At 55.4% G+C, this 19,201-nt stretch overlaps 10 protein-coding genes across 10 annotated transcripts; 5 read left to right on the forward strand and 5 right to left on the reverse strand.

Moving 5' to 3' along the window:
- Positions 1–761: 761 nt before the first annotated feature.
- Positions 762–1,819, reverse strand: N7510_004053 (CAP domain-containing protein; the record flags this gene model as incomplete). Its single annotated transcript, XM_056975979.1, has 2 exons — positions 762–1,122; positions 1,182–1,819. The coding sequence occupies 2 exons, from the start codon at positions 1,817–1,819 to the stop codon at positions 762–764; spliced, it is 999 nt and encodes a 332-aa protein (XP_056835935.1).
- Positions 1,820–2,268: 449 nt separating this feature from the next.
- On the forward strand, positions 2,269–2,640 carry N7510_004054 (uncharacterized protein; the record flags this gene model as incomplete). The annotated part of the gene is made up of 2 exons (XM_056975980.1): positions 2,269–2,390; positions 2,520–2,640. The coding sequence occupies 2 exons, from the start codon at positions 2,269–2,271 to the stop codon at positions 2,638–2,640; spliced, it is 243 nt and encodes an 80-aa protein (XP_056835936.1).
- Positions 2,641–3,350: 710 nt separating this feature from the next.
- Positions 3,351–5,880, reverse strand: N7510_004055 (thioredoxin domain-containing protein; the record flags this gene model as incomplete). The annotated part of the gene is made up of 4 exons (XM_056975981.1): positions 3,351–3,988; positions 4,045–5,550; positions 5,609–5,726; positions 5,785–5,880. The coding sequence occupies 4 exons, from the start codon at positions 5,878–5,880 to the stop codon at positions 3,351–3,353; spliced, it is 2,358 nt and encodes a 785-aa protein (XP_056835937.1).
- A 285-nt stretch (positions 5,881–6,165) lies between these two features.
- Positions 6,166–7,416, reverse strand: N7510_004056 (WD40 repeat domain-containing protein; the record flags this gene model as incomplete). Its single annotated transcript, XM_056975982.1, has 4 exons — positions 6,166–6,414; positions 6,463–7,110; positions 7,184–7,328; positions 7,376–7,416. 4 exons carry the CDS (start codon positions 7,414–7,416, stop codon positions 6,166–6,168), a joined length of 1,083 nt encoding a protein of 360 aa, XP_056835938.1.
- Positions 7,417–7,926: 510 nt separating this feature from the next.
- Positions 7,927–8,190, forward strand: N7510_004057 (G2/M phase checkpoint control protein Sum2; the record flags this gene model as incomplete). The annotated part of the gene is made up of 1 exon (XM_056975983.1): positions 7,927–8,190. The coding sequence occupies one exon, from the start codon at positions 7,927–7,929 to the stop codon at positions 8,188–8,190; it is 264 nt and encodes an 87-aa protein (XP_056835939.1).
- A 169-nt stretch (positions 8,191–8,359) lies between these two features.
- Positions 8,360–8,794, forward strand: N7510_004058 (uncharacterized protein; the record flags this gene model as incomplete). Its single annotated transcript, XM_056975984.1, has 1 exon — positions 8,360–8,794. The coding sequence occupies one exon, from the start codon at positions 8,360–8,362 to the stop codon at positions 8,792–8,794; it is 435 nt and encodes a 144-aa protein (XP_056835940.1).
- An 8-nt stretch (positions 8,795–8,802) lies between these two features.
- On the forward strand, positions 8,803–9,600 carry N7510_004059 (uncharacterized protein; the record flags this gene model as incomplete). The annotated part of the gene is made up of 1 exon (XM_056975985.1): positions 8,803–9,600. One exon carries the CDS (start codon positions 8,803–8,805, stop codon positions 9,598–9,600), a length of 798 nt encoding a protein of 265 aa, XP_056835941.1.
- A 976-nt stretch (positions 9,601–10,576) lies between these two features.
- Positions 10,577–11,991, forward strand: N7510_004060 (uncharacterized protein; the record flags this gene model as incomplete). The annotated part of the gene is made up of 7 exons (XM_056975986.1): positions 10,577–10,714; positions 10,782–10,864; positions 10,934–11,078; positions 11,130–11,201; positions 11,276–11,769; positions 11,819–11,871; positions 11,951–11,991. 7 exons carry the CDS (start codon positions 10,577–10,579, stop codon positions 11,989–11,991), a joined length of 1,026 nt encoding a protein of 341 aa, XP_056835942.1.
- A 1,044-nt stretch (positions 11,992–13,035) lies between these two features.
- On the reverse strand, positions 13,036–14,949 carry N7510_004061 (putative nuclear RNA binding protein; the record flags this gene model as incomplete). The annotated part of the gene is made up of 1 exon (XM_056975987.1): positions 13,036–14,949. One exon carries the CDS (start codon positions 14,947–14,949, stop codon positions 13,036–13,038), a length of 1,914 nt encoding a protein of 637 aa, XP_056835943.1.
- A 1,336-nt stretch (positions 14,950–16,285) lies between these two features.
- On the reverse strand, positions 16,286–18,073 carry veA (sexual development activator VeA; the record flags this gene model as incomplete). Its single annotated transcript, XM_056975988.1, has 3 exons — positions 16,286–16,817; positions 16,856–17,864; positions 17,935–18,073. 3 exons carry the CDS (start codon positions 18,071–18,073, stop codon positions 16,286–16,288), a joined length of 1,680 nt encoding a protein of 559 aa, XP_056835944.1.
- Between the last annotated feature and the right edge of the window lie 1,128 nt (positions 18,074–19,201).

Here is a 19,201-nt window from a genome sequence, read left to right on the forward strand (position 1 = left end):
GGCTAGCTGGGGGTTGGCGCAAGAGTTGCTCAGGTTGGTTGCAGTGGCAGAAATCTCCCAAGGGGGGTAACTAAATAAAATTAGTGAGAAGAGAGGAATAGGATAGTAAATGCAGTAGACACGGTCGAGACCACAGAAGTTCGTCTTTAACAGTTCCGATTGCTTGCAATGACGTTTTCGGGCGAAGGGAGAATCTCGGGCGCACGTGATAGGTTAGGGTTTTGTGGGGAGAGCTACAACCGTGGTATGTGTATTAAGTTATCGAAGTAGTGTGGAGAACAACTTCATGTCATACGTAGTACATAACGCTCGGAAATATAAAGACGCCGCAGCTTGTATCCACAGAAAGACCGTCAACATCGGCTGCCGGTGAGAAAAGAAGTCAAAAGTATGCACAATTGAAACAAATCGCATCCGCATGCCCCGACTGGTTGGAGGACCACGGGTAGCATACATACACAGAGGGCTGCGAGGCCCGGCGCGTGTGAGATGCAAAAGAAAACCAATGCTCATCCGACTCCCTCCCGAAACAACCGCGAGGGAGACAGGCCGGAGATTTGAGAAGAAGACATGAAAGGCAGAAGTAAAACAAGGTCAAAAAGAAGAAAAAACGAATGGTGGCGCGTCTCTAGAAACGAGCTGAGGAGGTATCAGGGGCTGAAGTGAACTTTTCCCCCCAGAGCCCGGGGAAGTCATGGCCACAGACACATCGCCTCGCCTTCTTCCAAGACGAACAGCCAGAAGGGGGAAGAAGACCCCCGTTACTCGGCGACGAACATCCTGTTGCCGACGGGCCTGAGGACGTTCTTGTTGTATTGACCCGCGTAGTTGCCAGGCGGGGAGTAGTTGCAGACGGTGAAGGGAAGGGCATCGCTGGAGTCGACGTTGCCCAGGCTCTTGCACATAACGGTAGAGCATCCGACCTTGGTGGTGTCCTTCCACACGATCTGGCTGAAGTGGCCCCAGCTGTCGAAGTTGGCCATGGAGGGGTTGGCTTCGCCGTACAGCTCGGCAAAGTATTCCATCTCGTCATTGTACATCAGGTTGGTGATCATCTGGCCGACCTGGTCCGCCGTGACACCGTATCCAATGTTCTGACCATAAGCAAAACCGCCAATGGAACTAAAAAGACAGGCAAGTTAGTAATGACTTTTTTCCCCCACGGACAAAAATATCCTTACGTGTCGTGCTGGTAGACGCAGCGAGCGGCCAGAGTGTGGGCGGTTTGCTCGAGCTCATTGTCCCAAGAAACAGAGGGAGCGGAGTGGTTGCTGCGGTGGATGTTGTGGTTGTACAGCACGTCGGATTGGTACGAGTTCGTGGTCGGGGCAGGGGTGTCAGCCGTCGTGGTGGTGGTCGACATGGTCGTCGGAGCGGCGGCGGTTTCGGTGATAGTAGTGGGCTCGGGGGCAGGCGCCACTTCGGTGGTGGTCGGCGCCGGGGCAGGCTTGTGCTTGTGGTGGTGCGCGTGGTGCGCCGGCTTCTCGTCCTTGGTGATGTCCGGGTTGGCGCCAGAATTTTTACCCGAGTTACCTCCACCGAACAGAGCACCCAGCAGGCCACCCGAGCCGGAGCCGGCCTGGGCGTTGTTCGCCTTGGGGGTGTCGGTCGTCACGTCGGGAACGACGGTGGTCTTCTTGGTCAGGGTCGACTCCTGGTCGGCCTGGACCGGAGCCTCAGTCGGAGCTGGGGCGAGAGCCTCGGTGACGGTCTTGGTGATGACCACGGTGGTCCAATCGGTCACGTAGACCCGCTTGTCGAGCTCGGTCGCACAAGCGCCCGCAGCCAGGGCGGCGGTCAGGAGAATAGCGGAGCGCATGGTTGGAATCGCAGATCAACTGGAATTGGGATGGCGGTAGCGGTGCTAACTTCCCCAGGAAGTGCAAGTCAAAGCAAATGAGTAGATTCGACGGTGTGGTTGTGGTGATCAACAAAGCAGATCGACTGCTGTTGGAACGAGTGTTGTGTATGTACTTTGCTGGGGGTGGGACGCTTTTGTATGGACAAAGGAATGACAGGCCCGAAAACACCTTCTTTCTTTCAAACGAGGGAAGAAAGGGAAGGCGCCGTGGGCGGGAAGTGAGAGTCAAGCGTGTGGAGGAGAGAAAGAGAGCAGAGGAAGAGGAGGGAAGGATGGGATGAGATGAGGTGTTAGTGGCAGAAAGGGGAAAAGGCCCAGTGGGGCCGTGCGAAGGCCAGGCTACGAGTCCAGGCAGAGTTGATTGGGATTGATTGCGAGTGGACCGGAGTGAGATGAGTGGCTTCACGATGACTATTGATTTGGGATTGGGATTGAACGTGTCGAGAAAAGAAGACGCCGTACTATCTATACTGTTGTCCTCCAACCTCGCCAACCCGCATGCCACTGCCCGCCACGGCCTGGAGTGGTAGTACGATACATTCTACATTCCAACGCGTCTCGCACCACCACCCATTGGACTCCTCCGAAGAGGCTGGTACATGTTGGAGACTCGTTGGCTCCGGACTATGGCCATAATATGGACTGGCCCCGTTCCGAGTCGGCACCCGCCCACGGAGCACGATGACGATGTGCCTGGGCCGCCCCCTGGGTGGATCTTCAATCCACTAGTGCCCTGGCCCGCTCCGGGGGAGACTTGCTTTGCCGCCATTCTGGGATGAGGGAGAGTAGAGATTGTTTCGGAGTTGAATGGTCGGGAGCAGATCGAGATCGTGAGTTAGGTGGTAAACAAATAAACACGACACCCGAAGGCATTCTATCCGAAGAGAAAATCACCCTGTTGCTTCCCCTGGTTTCAGGAGTGGTCCTAGCGCTCCCATTCATTTGCCCCCCTGAGGAAAAAAAGGAAATTGCCCAGTGCAACGGCGTCGGCGCTAAGAAACTTGGCTTCGCACGGGGCCCATATTATTTGGCACAGTGGCTTGCGCCGGTTGATCTGAGATAGATTAACCCGATCATTGCTGTTTCAGCCCTCGAGCACGGGGCAAGTCATTTCTGGTGATTAAGGGAGTTCTAGTCCAATAAATATGACTGCGACAACAATGGTCTCACGTTGCTCTCGCTTCGACTATGAAGGTGCACCTTAGGGCTCGGGGAAGAAAATCCTGACTCGGAAATAGAGTTCGGCCGGCCCAGGAACCATGAATGGCCGCCGATCATGATTCAGGCCAGCATAACGTGCGCAACTTCCAGATGTGCCGGGCCGGGTAGCATACACCAATCAGAACATCTAGGTACACGGTGATCCAGTTCGTTGTACACCACTGGCCCCTCCCTTCCTCTTGCAGTATGACCAACTTTTTGTTCCCATGTTTAGTTATGGCAACCGCGTTGTAGTAATAGACAAGCAGAACACAGCAGAAATCATCTTCTACAGATCAACATTTTTGCACGTCCCAGTCTCACACACCAGCATGTAGTTCTTAGGCGGCTCGGCCGCCTTGAGCTCCTTGAACAGCGGGTTGCGCGATTTCAACCAGAAGCTCTGGTTCCCCACAAAGTCCTTCAAGTGCGATGGGCGCACATCCACGAGCGAAGTCGTCGTCCGGGATGGCGACAACGAGTGCCCGGCTTCGGCACGCACACGCTGAATGATCAGATTGCGTGCCGACGTGGGCTCGTCGACGCGACTGAGTAGACCTTCCTCGCGCCCGGGCAACGAGGAGACATCTGCGGTGCAGAACACGCCCGTCACGGTGCGAGTGCCAATCTGGAGTCCCACGATGACATCCAACATGCCCACGAACAGGAACGGGTGCTGCATGATCTCCACGGAGAACGAATTGCAGGTCTCTCGTGCGAGGGTGCGGTAGTCGTCGTCCTCGACTAGCGCTGCCAGACGCAGCAAATTGCGCGCGATAACGCCATTAACGGACGGCGTGGCTGACTCGGTGCCAGTCTTCAGACGGAGTATCGGACCAGGCACGCCGGGGGTCAACTTCGACGAGGTGGTGTAGTACCCAGCAGTCGTAGTCCCCGTCCGGGCAAGGAAGTACTCGTTCAGATACTCTGCAGAATTAGAATTATCAGCAAATGTTCACGGCTGAGAATGCTCAAGTCCTTACTTTGTAGTCGTTCAGCGAACTGGAGGTAGCTGTCATCAAAGGTGGCTTCGTACATGTCTAGCAGTCCGCTAGTGAGGTACGCGTAATCATCCGCGAAAGCAGGGGTGTCTCCACGGCTACCATCCCGGTAGATACGCCACAGTTGTCCAGTGGCCTTCTCGAAAAGATTGTCTTTGATGAAGCTGATCGCTTTCGCGGCGGCTTCTCTGCACTGCACCGCCTTGGAGCTCTCGATCTCCTCGAACAGCACACTGCACTTGGCCAACGCGCCGATTGCCAGGCCATTCCAGGCCACAATGATCTTGTCGTCCAGATCTGGCCGCACTCGTGTCTTCTCGCGGTAGTCGCGGAGTTTCTGCTTTCCGGTCTTGATAATCTTCACCACCTCATCTTCACTGAGTCCAAACTCTTTGGCGAGCTTGCTGGGTGTAGCACGAATGGACAACACGTTCTGGTTCATAAACTCGTCATGGGGGTCGAACTCTGGCGCCACATTCCCGTCCCCCAAGACACCCCAGTGCCGAGCGCAAACCCCGGCGTCTCGCTGACCCAGTACTTGGACGAGCTCCTTTCGGGTCCAGACGTAGAAAGCACCCTCTCGCTTTTCCGTGTCGTTGGGGGTAGGGAAACTATCTGCATCTTCCGACGAGTGGAATCCTCCCGTGGGCGACTGCATGGGCGCAGTCGTCAAGTAGGTGGCCAAGTCGTAGACGGCACCCAATAGTTCGGGGTCATGGGTTAACCGGAAGGCATCAACGTAGACATCCAGCAACTGTGCTTGGTCGTACAACATCTTCTCAAAGTGAGGTACGCTCCAGTCCGCGGTCACACTATAGCGAGCAAACCCATGGCCGATATGATCCCGAATTCCGCCTCGAGCCATATTGACCAGGGTCGTGACCGCCATGGCAGTGGCCTTTTCGCACTCGTCCTGTCCCACAATATCGGTCACCTGGCTGGGGTAGGCACCGAGTCGCAGTAGAAAGCTCAAGTTGGCGGGTGTAGGGAACTTTGGCGCCCTGCCAAATCCACCGTTGATGGAATCGTATCGAGACACGAAATGTTGATAGCCTTCTTCCAACAGCTCAATGTCCAGGTCCTCATCGCCATCCCGGTCAGCATGTTGCGAGTGTGTTCCTTCCTCGGCAAACTCCCGCAACTGCTTCGTGATGTCTTTGGCACTCTCCAGGCAGCGCTCCTGTTGTGTTTGCCAAACATCGCGCAGCTTCTCCAAGATCTCGACGAACCCAATGGTATCCGGTCCCGTGTGGGTGGACGAATTCGGACCAGGCCAGTAGGTGCCACCAAAGACTGGCTCCAGGTCTGGGGTGAGGAAGACGTTCAAAGGCCAGCCGCCAGATCCGGTAGTGGCCTGGACATAGTTCATGTAGACATCGTCGATATCTGGTCGCTCTTCCCGATCGATCTTGATCGGGATGAACGACTCATTGAGAATTGCAGCCACCTCGGGTGACATGAAAGACTCCTTCTCCATGACATGGCACCCTATATCGCATTAAACACTACGATGGGGTAGAAAAGGGAAGTGAGGTGAGGAACTCACAGTGACATGCTGAATAGCCGATGCTCAGGAACACCAACTGGTTGTTCTTCTTTGCCAGGGAGATGGACTCTGCATCCCAGAGCTGCCATGCTACCGGATTGTTCATGTGCGCCCGGACCTGGCGTCGGGTTAATGTCACTCGATAAATCATCTATGGTGGGGGAGGGCCATCTCACATAGGGCGATCTAGACTGCTGGAGACGGTTAATCAGTTTCGGCCCCCGGTGAGCCAGACTGTCGTGCGACTGCACATGCACGTCCGACGCTGCCATCCTGACAGGCGGGGTGATGGTGCTCGTGATCCGGAACTGACGACGCCGAAGAGGTACGGGGAGTCACGCGATGGATCGTTTAATAAGAATCATAGGCTAGGACACGGGGAACTAATCAAGGGGACCACTGAGATGGGGCCGGACAGGGAGCGATGGTTCGTTCAAGAGACAAGGTCAGGCCGATCGGCCCTGTGCGTCATTGACACGCCAGGGTCACGTGTTGGTGGGGGATCGGGATCGATCTGGGGATGCGACGGTGACTAATTATATTGGTACAATGTCTATTTACTCGTCCATCAGCTCGGCGAGCTCTCGCTCCTCTTCTTCGGTCAGCATCGTCCCGTCAGGCGTCTCCTCCTCTGTTTCGCTCGGGCCGTTCTTGACCAGCTCCACGGCCCGTTGCAGCTCATCTGCCCGAAGTGACCACTGACGGATGGTCGCATCGATGCCGACACTGACGACCGTCGGCCCTACCAGGACCAGCCCGGTGACTTCTTCAAAGTGCCCGGAGAACGTATGATGAAGCTCGCCCGTCTAGAATGGTCAGCATACACCCTTCACGAGGGGACAAGTAGAACATACAGCTCGGTTCCACACGCGAACCTCTTCGTCCCGGCATGCGGTCACCACCCAGCCGCCTTGTTCGTAGACAACAACGTCGCGCACGAAGTCTGGATGTTCCAGAGTCATGTTGGCTTTCCATCCGTTCTCCCGAACCAGGCATTTGGCGGTTTTATCCGCCGACGCCGTCCAGAGGTCACCGTCGCTATCGAAGAAGAGCTTGTAGACGCTGGTCTCGTGGGGCAGCAATGGTTCGGTGGAATGGTCGCCGCCAAAGATGCTGAATTGCCGGATCTCTCGATCACTGCCAGCACTGAACACCGTCGCTTTCGAGTCCTCGGCTTCCGGGTCGAGGATCAAGTCCTGAATGCCACGGGCATGGCCCTTGAAGGTCTCCAGTCGCTCGCCATTGGCAATGCGAAACACGAGTACTTGCGCATCAGCTGCCCCTGTGATGAGAATGTCTTCTCCGCGCAGTCGTGCAGCGATAACGGATTTGACGAAATCCGTGTGGCCTTCGTATTGGCGCCCAGGTTTCCCTGAGGCGATCTCCCAGCTCCAAACGGTCTTGTCCCAGCACCCGGCAAATAATTGCTTGCGGTCTGGGCTCACACAGACACTGGTGAGGGGCGCCACGGGGCCTGCAAATAGAGCAGTCGGCTCTCCTGTCTGTAGAGGCACTTAGATAGTGTGCTGTTTCCCGCTCACGAATTGCGCTCACCTCTATATTGACTCTTCTTACCGCGCCGCTGCTCAGCGCCACATAGACGGAGCCCTGGTTCATCGGATCGGCGCACACGGCCAGGATCTTGCTGTTGAGTTTGATGGGGTTTCCATTGCTGTTCTGGGACTTGGCCTGTTTCCGCTCCTGCTCCTCCAGGGAAGCACTGTCTGGTCAGTCTGGGTCTCTAGAAGCTAGAAATAGCATTCTCACGAAGTCTGGAAGAAATGATCGCGGTTGGTTGAGGTCGTCATGGCGTTAGTCACCATCGCACACGCACACCAGCCGCGACAAAAAGGGAACTGCTCTCCAAGCTCCTGCAGTCCGCCGTAGTCCGAATCCACCAAAAGCCACGCAGATTTTCACTTCTCTCTTTCTTTCCCCCTTCTCTTCTCCCACTTCTGCCCCCAACCTCCTCCTCCATCCTGACTTCTCCCTCGTCTCCCATTCGATTTCTTCTCTTCTCTCCCTCTCTCCACTTGATTCCTCTCCCTCACACCTCGCGCGTCTCGCGCAACTCTCCGTCAGGATGGATATGAACCATTTAATAGGGTCAGTCGTCTGCACCTGCTGGTCGGTAGGGTTTGTGCGGCTCGGCAGGAGTTAACACCTGGCAGTCAGCGTTTCAACCTGATCTCCAAGAGCGACATTCGGTAAGTCCTCCAGATTGTTACGGTCGGTTCCGTCGCTCATTGCCTGTCAGATATGTCGGCACTCTCCATGAAATCAACCCCGAAGCCTCCACGATAGCCCTTGAAAATGTCATGTCCTATGGCACAGAAGGCCGGCGGGGGAATCCCTCCGATGAGGTCGCCCCGTCCAGCAGTGTCTATGAGTACATCGTCTTTCGGGGTAGCGACGTGAAGGACATCAGCGTCGCTGGGGAGGAAAAGCCAGAACCTGCGAAGCCAGAGCAACCTCAGGTCCCAAATGACCCTGCCATCCTAGGAGTAAGTGAAACCTGCATCTTTTGCTTTCAGTCTTCCCCCCTCTCCGCTGTGAACACTTCGTCGCGGTCGGCCAATTGATCAAATGATGAAATATTTTCGGATGTAAACTCACAGACCTGTTCTGAATGCGCAAAATCCGTGTTGATATTTTCCGTTGCCTTCCTTCTGATCTGATCAATGTCCTTTCACATTGCCTCCACTGTGTTTCATCTAGTCGGCTTCCTTACTGACTGGTGTCGAACAGAGCATGCCGCGACCTGGACCGGGACCAGGCCCTGAGCCGGGATCTGCTCCCCAGGCTATTCCTCAGTCTCAACCTCCTCCGCAACAGCCTCAGGGTGCTCGCCAGCCCCCTCAGGGCTTCCCTCAACAGCCGCAATTCCCTCCAGGCTACTACCCACCATACGGCCAACGGTTTGGGCCACCTCCTCCCTTTCCCCCTGGGCCTGGCTTCCCCAACATGCCCTATGGCGCTCCGCCAGGCTGGTATCCTCCTCCAGGCCACCCATTCCCTCAGGGCCCCGGCCAGTTCCCCCTCAAGTACCAATTGGGCCTCCTGGTGCTGCGCCTCCGCCCCACTCTACCTCTGAACTCCCTGTTGGGGATAAGCCCTCAAGCCGAAATGCTACACCAGCCGCGCAAAATGCCCCTACTCCTCCCGTTGAATCCAAGCCGACGGTAGCGGAGGCTATGCACGGTTCAGTGCCTCCTTCTGTTGCCGCTGCCGCTCAGAGAGGTGGCCGGGCTGTGCCGGCTATCCCGATTGCTGCTCCTGCTAAGCCTGTCGCTCCCGTTGCTGGCCCTCCTGCTGCTACGGATGCTACAGCTGCTGCTACGGCCGCCGTTGCCGCAGCGATGGCCAAGTTGCCCCAGCCCGGTGCACAGAAGGCCGATGTTGACACCGTTACACGGAAGATGAACGAGATGCGGCCGTACGATAACAACCGTGCGCCTCGAGGCGGACGCGGCGGGCGTGGGGCTGCTCGCACGCAACAGCAGCAGCACAAGAAGATCGAACTCCCGCAGTCCGATTACGACTTTGAGACAGCAAATGCCAAATTCAACAAACAGGACTTGGTCAAAGAAGCCATTGCCACTGGCTCTCCGGCGGCCGAGGCGGAGGCTCATGCTCCTCCCCCTGGCGAGGACCATGTTGATGATACCAACGGCACCCACGGTGCTTACAACCGGACCACTTCTTTCTTCGATAACATCTCGAGCGAGGCTCGGGACCGCGAAGATAATGTGACCAACCGGTTCGGCGGCCGCGAGTGGCGCGCTGAAGAGGAGAAACGAAACATGGATACCTTCGGCCAAGGCAGTGTCGACGGGTACCGTGGTCGTGGTCGTGGACGAGGACGAGGCTATGGCCGCGGCCGCGGCGGCTACGGTCGTGGATATAGTCAAGGCTATGGACGAGGCCGGGGTGGAATGCGCGGGGGCCGTGCTCCCTCGGCGCAGTCGACGGGCGTTCCGTCGCAGAACTGAACTGTCTCTTTATTTGTTCCCGCGTTGCGCGTTTAGCGATTGTTACTCTGCTTTCTGGGTGGCCAGACCCATGACCGAAACGAATAACTCATGGTTGACATCTTTCTTTTTTCGTGTCTTTTTGGCGCAATCGGAACCGGGGGAACCGGGCATTCTGGGAGGGCAATACGGTGACATTGCGGTAGGCAATTATGTTGATTTGATTTTTGCGATATTTTTTTCATGTTTTCTGCCATACCCGCCTGTCGGTCATGTCTTTTCCTACTCTTGAGGACAATCGAGTCAGCGAAGGACAGACACAGCAGGCTTGATTGATTGACAAGGGCGAGCCATCACGACTGGTGTTTTGTATGTACCATAGGGGGGACTTGCCCTTAATAGACAAAAAAAAAACAAGAAAAAAGCGGGCCACATTGGGTCTCTTTACACCACCTTTATACCTTCTGTAACTCCGTCAAGCAATGTTTCCATTGAGATTACCTTCCCTTTTGCTTTTCTTGTGTGAGCACATCTGCCTATTTCCCTTGTACTAGGTTCATTCATTCTGTGGGTGAACTGGTGTATGGACCATATTATTGCTTCAGTCGGATGCAGTGCCCGCATTAGCATTATTATTACTAGTTAGACAGCACCAGGTTAATAGAATATCATCATCTTAAGTCCGTCAAGTGGAGCACGTCAGTGCGGAGTAGCAACTCTCTCCGCATTTACCAACCTCGGGCAATGCAACGAATATAAACCCTCGGCAGTAAGTCCTCTTCTCTCCACATCATTTATAACAACCGTGGTACTACCGGAGACACGTTACGCGTAGCACGGTCCCGCCAGTAGAGTTCATGACGCTCCCCTGCTCCGCTTGATTGATCCGTTCTGTTCAAAGCAAAATCTATAAGAGAACAGGATATCCGTAATGTCTGCTACATCCCCATCCACCAGACTCTCGGCACTCATAAACCACGTCCAAACCCCACCGGAAATGTCCTCCGCCAACACCCAGAATCCGGCCCAGCTCCCCTGGGACCCCAACTGCTCGCGCTTCCCAGTGAGGAAGGACCTTCCTCGTCTCCCTGATGCGCCAGAGGGTGCGGCGTGGGTGTGGGGGGAAGATGATCAGGTATTTATGGATTTCCCTGACAAATTGATATGAAAGGAGGTGAGATATTAATGAAGTGTTTCTATAGAATGGGCGGCTGAATCTCCTCACGCCGCAGCGTGTCAAGGAGTCTGCGGCGGAGATCTTGACGGGGGAGATGGTGAGACTTGAGTATGTGCTGCCCTTCTTCCCTTTCTGGAGGGAAGAAAGTATGCGCGGTAGGGTACTAACACACGACAGTCTCCCACTCACTGTCCCCGAGAAGCCCGCGTTCGGCCGCGAGACGTTCCAGCATAATATCAAGACGATTGTGCCGGACGTTGCATACGACGATATCTACTCGATGAACACGCAAAGCGGCACGCAGTGGGATGGGTTCAGACATGTAGGTCTGGCCTAGGAACCTAAGATATCATTTAAGGTATCATATATAAAGGACTACACTAACCCTAATATCAACGGTGACTATCAGTTCTCACACATCCCCACCAAGACATTCTACAACAGGGTTAGTAGTCCTAACCAGCCAACCCACCTACCTCCCAGAAACAGAAACAAGGCTAAAAGCAAGCAAAAAAACAGACAAAAAGCAGTGACATAGTCGGTCCCACAAGCAACGACCGCTGCAGCATCCACCACTGGGCTCTCCACGGGATCGCCGGCCGCGGCATCCTCCTCGACTACTGGGGGTACGCAAACGCAAACAACAAGGTCTACGACCCGTACAGCTCACACGCCATATCTCTGCCCGAACTCCGCGCCTGCGCAAGCTGGCAGGGCCTCGACCTGCGGCCCTCCAGCGAAGGCGGGTCCATCCGCGTAGGCGACATCTTGCTCGTGCGGTCTGGGTTCGTGGCGCGGTATGGCCAGCTCAGTCCGGTAGAGAGGTACGCGGCCTCGACGCGCGCACACGACAATCTGTGCTTTGCGGGCGTGGCGCGCGGAGAGGAGATGAAGGATTTCCTGCACGATTCGTACTTTGCGGCTGTTGCTGGGGACTCGCCTACTTTCGAGATGTGGCCTGTGAAAGAGGGGGGAGGATTATTTGCATCAGAATCTGCTGGCGCTGTGGGGGTGTCCGCTTGGGGAGATGTGGGATCTTGAGAGGCTGGCTGAGATGTGTAGGAAGAGGGGGAAGTGGACTTTCTTCTTGACGAGTGCGCCTGCTAATATGCCCGGTATGTCTCCCTCTGTCTCTGTGTGTGTGTCTTGGCTCTTGGGTGCATTGGTGTGCTAACTAACGGCTTTCGCTATTAGGTGGTGTGGGGTCGCATGCTAATGCTACTGCTATCCTTTAGTGGTGTGCTGCAGGTGTGTGTTGTGGGTTTGGCAGTTGGTTAGGTTGGTGATTTTGGGAAGATGTAGTCAATTTTGGTTGAAGTTAGGGCTATAATTCACGACCATCTCTTTACTTCCAGTTTGATCCAGTTTGAAGCTGTGTTCCGTGTCAAATTTGACAACCGTTTATTAACAGTAAGAAGCTTGGAGTTATTGTCACTTTATGGTTGTGATAAGACATTGCAAGAAGGAAGGCGTCTAGACCTGGTTATGCGTGGCAGCCCTAACTTCCATCTCTTGCAGACTGTTCACACAACACCTAGGATCAACTATCAACTCCCATTAACAATACAACATCGTATTCAAGTCAGAATTATCCAGGTAGTAGGCATCATTAACTATTTAATACACAGGACAGGGTATAATGAAAAGGTCATCAAGTCGTGATCGCAACCCCCAAAACAGGCCATTCTTCCCTCTTCCCGATTCAATTCAATCCCACCTGCATCTCCACCCTTTCTCTCCATCCATCTATCTCAAATATACCAATGCGCCTCCAACAACATCAATAAAATCAAAAGATATCCTCCGGCCATGGATAATCGTCCGTCAGCCAAGGCGCAGGCGCCTTCCTATTCCTTGCAGACTCAGTCTGCGGCTCGAGAGCCGCCGCCATCGCCAGCCCCGATCTCGACCCCCGTTTCGGCGACCTGCTCGGTGACTGATTCACCTTCGCAGCATTGGGAAGAAGTTCTTTCGGAAGAGGCGGGACGGGCGGGATGTCTTCATGCATGTATGTGCGACTGCTCCGGTTCGGGCTCCGCTTTGAAGGCGAGGAGGATGGTGAGGGGGATGAGCGCCGCGGACTGCGATCCGGGTTTAGTTGGTTATGTGGCTGGAGGTAGAATGCGCGGTGTTGGGATGGTGTTGCTGGGAATGGGGAGAACCAGGTTTCTGAAGGGGCGTCTGAGTCGGGGATTGTGGAGTCGTTGTTACTGGCGTTGGTGGTGCTCTTGCTGGGGGAGGAAGGTATCGCACGGCTAGTGGTTCGAGCTGGATATCTGCTAGGCGGGGGAGATCTTGTGGAAGTCTTGGATTTGGAATTTGGTGAGCGGCTCGTGAGAGAGGCGGAGTGGGGGGGTAGCTGATCTTCTTCGGGTTTGATATGGCGACATTTTGCGCGCCGCAGCAGCAGCAGCATCATCAGGGTCATCTTCGTTCGCGGTGCGTTTGCGCTCCACCGATCCGGGGCTATCACCAGCCTCGAATTTCTGCCACTTCGCTTGACGAGGTGGCGGACTCAGCATGAACTCGTAGTCGGCTAGGAGTTGTTGTTTTTCTTTGAGCGCGTCGTCATCGTTGTCGATGCTCTCCGTCGCACGGGACTGAGCAGACTTCCCACTACCGAGTGATTCAGGAACTGGTGACTTCCTTTTGCGGGAGGAAGAGGAAGAGCTGTCCTTACCCATAGACGACGGCCGAGAGGACTCTTTGGACCGCCGTTTCGGGGACTTAATCGCCGCCACTGGAGCGGCGCTTTGTCGTGCCAGCTGTGATTCTTCTTCCTGGGACACATTTGCACCGACAGAACTGACAGAAGGTTTGGCGGCAGAAGACTCGGATTCGGCGGCTTGTTGATCCAGGAGTCTTTCGGACGGTAGGGTTGGGAGAGCGCCAGGGACGAATTTGCGTGGATAGCTCTCGGGATCCATTTCCATGCACAGTGTCTTTGACTGCGGCTGCGACAGTACCTGTGTCTGTGGCTGCGGCTGCGACTGTGTCTGTGCCGGTGTCTCTGTCTGCGACGGCAACGCAGGTGCAGACGTCAGATGCTCATTACCCGTCAGCTCGCGAAGCTCGCGTCTCGCACGATCCAGCTTGTCTTCGAGGTTGCTAACTTTCTTGAGCAGCTTCGCCTGGCGTGTAAGCTCCTTTCTCGATCTCTGCCTCCGAATCCCAGGGCCCTCTGACTCCTCAGACATTCGATCCGGATTGTACTCCGATGCCATCACGACAGTCGACGGCGCTTCGTGAGTCTTCATGAATGGAATCTTGGCCTTACGCAGGTCCTGGAAAGAAGACCGTTTCGAAGAGGCCCCGGAGTCTCGCCGTGGCATTATTGCAGTGCTGCGGTCTCCTCCATGGTCCGTCGAATGGCGACCCGAACCGTCAACAGCAGCCGCATCCCCTCCATAGTCGATATTCTCCTTAATAGACTCCCAGGTCTGGTCCGCCATGTTTGAATCAACATTCTGGCTCTGGATGTAAGCGCCCTTGTTGGTACCCTTGTAGCCAGACTTCTTGAGCTCCGCATATGCCTGCTCAGCCTGGCTCAGCGCATCCGTCTGCGGCTGCGGCTTGTTCGATTCTGGGGAAGTCGCCTTGCCCCAGCTGCCGAAGGGGTTGAACGCCGCTGCAATGGCCTTGCCGAATCGAAAGATTCCAGACTGTCGCTGCGAGCCAGATGACTTGCCCTCGCGCGTAAAGACACTAGGCGGTTTCTCACTGACGCTATCACTCATGCTGGCTTCGATGAACCGCGAGCGCCGACCACTCCAGTGCCGCGGGCTGGACGATGCCCCTCCTCCTCCTCCACCTCCACCACTACCACCACTACCATGCTGTCTATTGCGGAGAGACGCCAATGACCCTCGGGGCGAAGCCCGCGGCGAGGCTTTCATCATGCCGACAGTACTGCCAACAAGACTTGCATAGCCAGCCCGGGCACCGCGACGCTCCAACGATCCGTAGTCTGCACTTTCTTCAGGCAGCGGCCAGTCATTCGAGCGGCGGCGTTTGACCGACTTGGCAGAGGGAGACCGGTAGTCGTCCGGACCTGCTTCTTCGGCGTCGTCGAACTGGCCAGAGACATCCGAGCTCCAGTCCGGGTGATCTTCGTCGTCGCTAGAGCGCAGGTGCTTGCGGGATGTGCGCTGCTGCTGTGGCTGCTCGGTGGGGGGTTGTTGGTCGACCTCCATTGCGACGGGGTCGTGGGATCTCTGTGAAGCAGCACATCGCGAAAGAGAGTTAGCGGCGCTCCTCTGCTTTTAATTCTTCCTGTCTCATTCATGCCCGTGCCAGGGAGGCACATCCAGCTCCCTGGATGGTTCGGGGTCAAGGAGAGAATTTACCTTGGTACCCGCCGTCATGTCGGCTGCTATCCCTGCCTGTCTTATCCCGGTATCCCCACGCCCTTGTCTCGGATAATCGATTGGGAGGTACGTGGTGGCTGAGACACCACGAGCGATGGAAATAATCAGAGAGAATTCATAGATCACGGAAATAAGAGAGTGAGCAGGTGGATGTTGGCAGCAGTTGAGGATGCGACAACAAAGGGTTTGTTTACATACTCGGCCCGTGTTTTGGTTGGTCCGGGTCCTCGGGGCTGCACCACCACGATCCTGCAGGCCTTCGATTTCCAGAATGTAGGCACTTGTTTCAGCTGAACGGAATGACTACGGCCTTGACGGGCTCCTACATTCATGGCGATAGCCCTACATGGGCAGCAATAATTGGATATCCAAGTGATGAATTCAAAAAATAAAACGCTAGATATCAGGTATCAAGGAGATGCCACAACGCCCAGGATCAAAACAGGATAGATTAAGCAACGGGGGCAGCCCAAGGGGCGTGTGCCCATTGAGCGGAACAAGCAAGGGAAATCCTCCAGCATCGCAGTTTGAACGTCTCTCTTCCAAGGCCATCCTCTCCTGGCTTTTTGCTCTCCACTCGGCGGAATGGACAAGCCAAAGGGAGACAGCACACCGTTTGCTGGGAAACTCCGAGGAAAAGAGAAAAGATGAAGATTTCTTGCCGTGTCCATTTTTTAGGAAAATCCAACCCACGCCGAGTTCGCGGCGAAGGAGGCAGAGGTAGGGAAAAGAATAGTGCAGGGAGCCCCGGAACATATGCATAAACGAGAGTATCATCAGGCCCGGGGAAATATAGATGGAGAGAGAGCAATAAAACGCAAAGAACCCCAAGATGGAACCCAGACAGAACAACGAGTATTCAAATACAGAGAAAATGAAAAAGGAGAAAGGCAACGAAATGGCTCCTGGGTGGACGTGACTGCACAATGCATCGAGAGGTCTAAGCGCGACGGGCGATAAAAGAGAGACCAGAGAAGGGGTAGTGCCAAAAGACAAGAGAAAAGGTCATGTACAGCAAACAAGAGGCATCCAGACACTTTGTCCAACGGGGTTGGTGGAATCTGCCTCTCCGAGTCGCACGGTCAGAGCAATCTCGGCAAGAAAAGAATCGTGATCTCTTGAGGCCAAACCCCCCAGCAAAGGTTTATAAGCAACTCGTGTTTTATATGACGGAAGGCGGGACTTTCATCACCGTCCTTCCGTTGGCACGCTTGTAGGCCATCTCGTCTCCAAGTTCCGCGAGCAGAGCCGCTCGTTGGGCTTCGATCCTGCGGGAGGTGGTGGAGTAGGTGTCCGTGTCTGGACGCATGCCGTTGGTCATCGGACGCTCATCCAGACCAAACGAATCCTCGTGGGTCCGCTTGACCGAGGTCGGTCCCGTCTGGTAGTACATCCGTCTGCCAGACATGGCATCGTATCCTGAGCTCGGTGACTCTACAGATTGCATTGGCTGGTTGACGTATTCGCTAGACAGCGCCTTCAGTGGTGGCAGAGAGTGAGCCAAGTGCGGTGTGTGGGCCTGGGGAATCATATTTTGGGCCATGGGTTGATATTGCATCGGCTCCATAGATTGCATATCCATGTATGGTTGTTGGGCTTTGGTTGTTGGGCTTTGGTTGCTTCCATCTGGTATGGTTGCATGGCTGCCTGCATGCCCATCTGCGTATTCTTTGGGTATGACATTTGTTGTTGCGCTATTGGGTTCGCAATCGGGTATCCAGCCGGCGTTGACTCATATTCTGAAGTGGCGGAAGGTTGTCGCAGGTGAGAGAAGCTGGATTGCGGAGAGTACAAGCTGGCTGAGGATGCAGCTATTGGTGGCGGCGTGGGAGGCATTTGAGGAGCCGGGTAGGACATGGGCGTTGAGCCAAATGATAGGTGAGACTGGTAGCCCGGTGTTTGCGAAGGCGCCATAGGCACAGGGGCAGGGGGCATCGGTCGTTCGTACGGCTGAGGAACCGGGAACCCATAGTCTGATACCGACGTTCGTCGGTTGGGGTCTGGCTGGAATCCGTAGGGGGATTGCATCGCGCTATGGTTGCTGTTCGACCGCGGGCGCTCTATCGAAGAAGCGATATAGCGGTCTGGGGTGGTGTACCGATCGGATTGGCGATACACCGAGGAGCGATCCCCGTCGAAGTCGTATTCGTCCTCGCGCTTGTCGCCGCGGCGTCTCATGCGAACATCGCGACGAATACGGACCCGGCAGCCCTGCTCGGCGATGACACGACTGAGCGAGGTGCTGGTCGCCAGGCCAGGGAACTTCTTGGCGCTGTAGACGGTGAATGGCACCGACTTGACCTCCAGGCGGAAATGCAGGAACGCTTGCGGCGATCCCGGTCTGTTCGTAGTCGCACGGGGAACCTGGCTCGGGATGGGCATGGTCGAGTCCTTATCGGCATCCTTGGCATCTTTGATCTCCTCGTAGAGATGGAAGTTCAGGCGGTAGCGACCCTCGTGTCGCACCGACAGATCTGGGAAGATAAAGTAGCCCGCCTGGGTCGGACGGTCCAAATAGGCAACCCCGGCGACCGGGACACCTGTCAACACCGGGCACGAGGGTGGTCCAGCCAGCCGACCGTGGGCGATAGGGCGTGCAGAGTCCAACGTTGCATACAAAAAGAAGTTGGCATTGTAGGCGAAGGTAATGTCGGTCTTGTGCGCGTCATTGCCCGGCTCCGATTCAAAAATCCGCAACTCAACCACCGGCGGCGGGTCGACGGGTCGGCGATCAGCAGATGCTATTTTTTTAAAATTGTCAGTGAGCAAGGCCGAGAGCGATGGATGATGGAAAAGGCTTACACTTCGCACCAGCACCACATGCTCGCGCCCGTTCGGGCTGTTGCATCACACTCAACTTATAAGTGATCTGTTTGCCCTCCCGCGTAATGCGGCTGACAGAGTGTTCTGTCTCATTATGCGGCGGCAGCATGGAAGGTCTGGTCGCCATCTTGAGCGACTGGGCGGTTTATTCGGGGTTAGTATGAGTTTCGGTGGTCGCTGGGTGCTGGTTGTTTGGCGACCACGTATATCCAAATCACGCCCCGACCGAGTGGTTTTCGTGGAATCGACGGTTTCGGTATCCTCCCTTATTTTTATTGAATGTGTCGTGCACCGTCGGCGTCCGCGGCTGGTCCCTGGGCAGGACTGCAGGCGGTCTCAATGGAAGGAACCCCCCGGGAGGCTGGAACATGGAAAAGCGGACCCGAGAGGAGGGAGAGGCGACCCGATCGAACAATGGCGCCAATTCCGACGATGACCGAGAATGGAGATGGGGATATACAAGGGCCCCGAGATGATGGATGAAGGGGAGGAGGATGAAGAAGGAAGAGGAAGTAGGATGTGAGAGAGAGAGGAACACGACGATGGGAGGGGGGATTGACACTAAGGGCCTCTAGGCCAGACTCAGCCGTGACAGAGTGAGTACGGGGGGCTGTTATGGACCGATGCAGCGGGAACGAAGTACCGGGGAGGTACCGCAGTCTTATTCTTCGGAAAGAGATGTCTCCTGTTCAATCGTGCTATCGTTTCAACTCCCATATCCGAATGAATCTCCCCAAACCCCCTGACCAAACGACTCCCATCGATTTCTGAACGTTCCCTCTCTCTCCAGACCGATCATACCCACCCGTACCGCCAGACTTGAGGGTACGCCGATCGTCAAGCTCCCCGGTCCTCGCTGCGTTTGGTTTAGCCCCGTTCGCTAGGGCTCCTTCGTTTAGTCTCCCTCAAACAGGGGCCTCAACTTCTCTTCACCTAGTTCCTGTCCTCTGGTCTTGGGACATTGGACCCGTCGATCTCCCTGATCCACAGGCTCCACGGGTTGGTCCTTTTGTGGGTTTGGCAAAGGATTTGTGCAGGAAAAAGAGCAGTTCTCAGTAGCTCGTCATGAAGTGACCTGTCGGGTTGTACGACGGTCCCTCTCGTGCATTCCTTCCATTCGTCCTCTTTCTCCCGTTTTTCTCAACGGGCTCCATGACAAGTCCGAGGGCATACAGCCAACAAGACCGACCGCCATGCCGTCATCACCGGCCGCGGCTACTAGTTGCCTCGACTATTGAAAATCCAATCGGACAGG

This window comes from Penicillium lagena (genome assembly GCF_028827675.1).
Source record: "Penicillium lagena strain IBT 129212 chromosome Unknown utg000002l_segment0_segment0, whole genome shotgun sequence".
NCBI classification, from domain to species: Eukaryota; Fungi; Ascomycota; class Eurotiomycetes; order Eurotiales; family Aspergillaceae; genus Penicillium; species Penicillium lagena.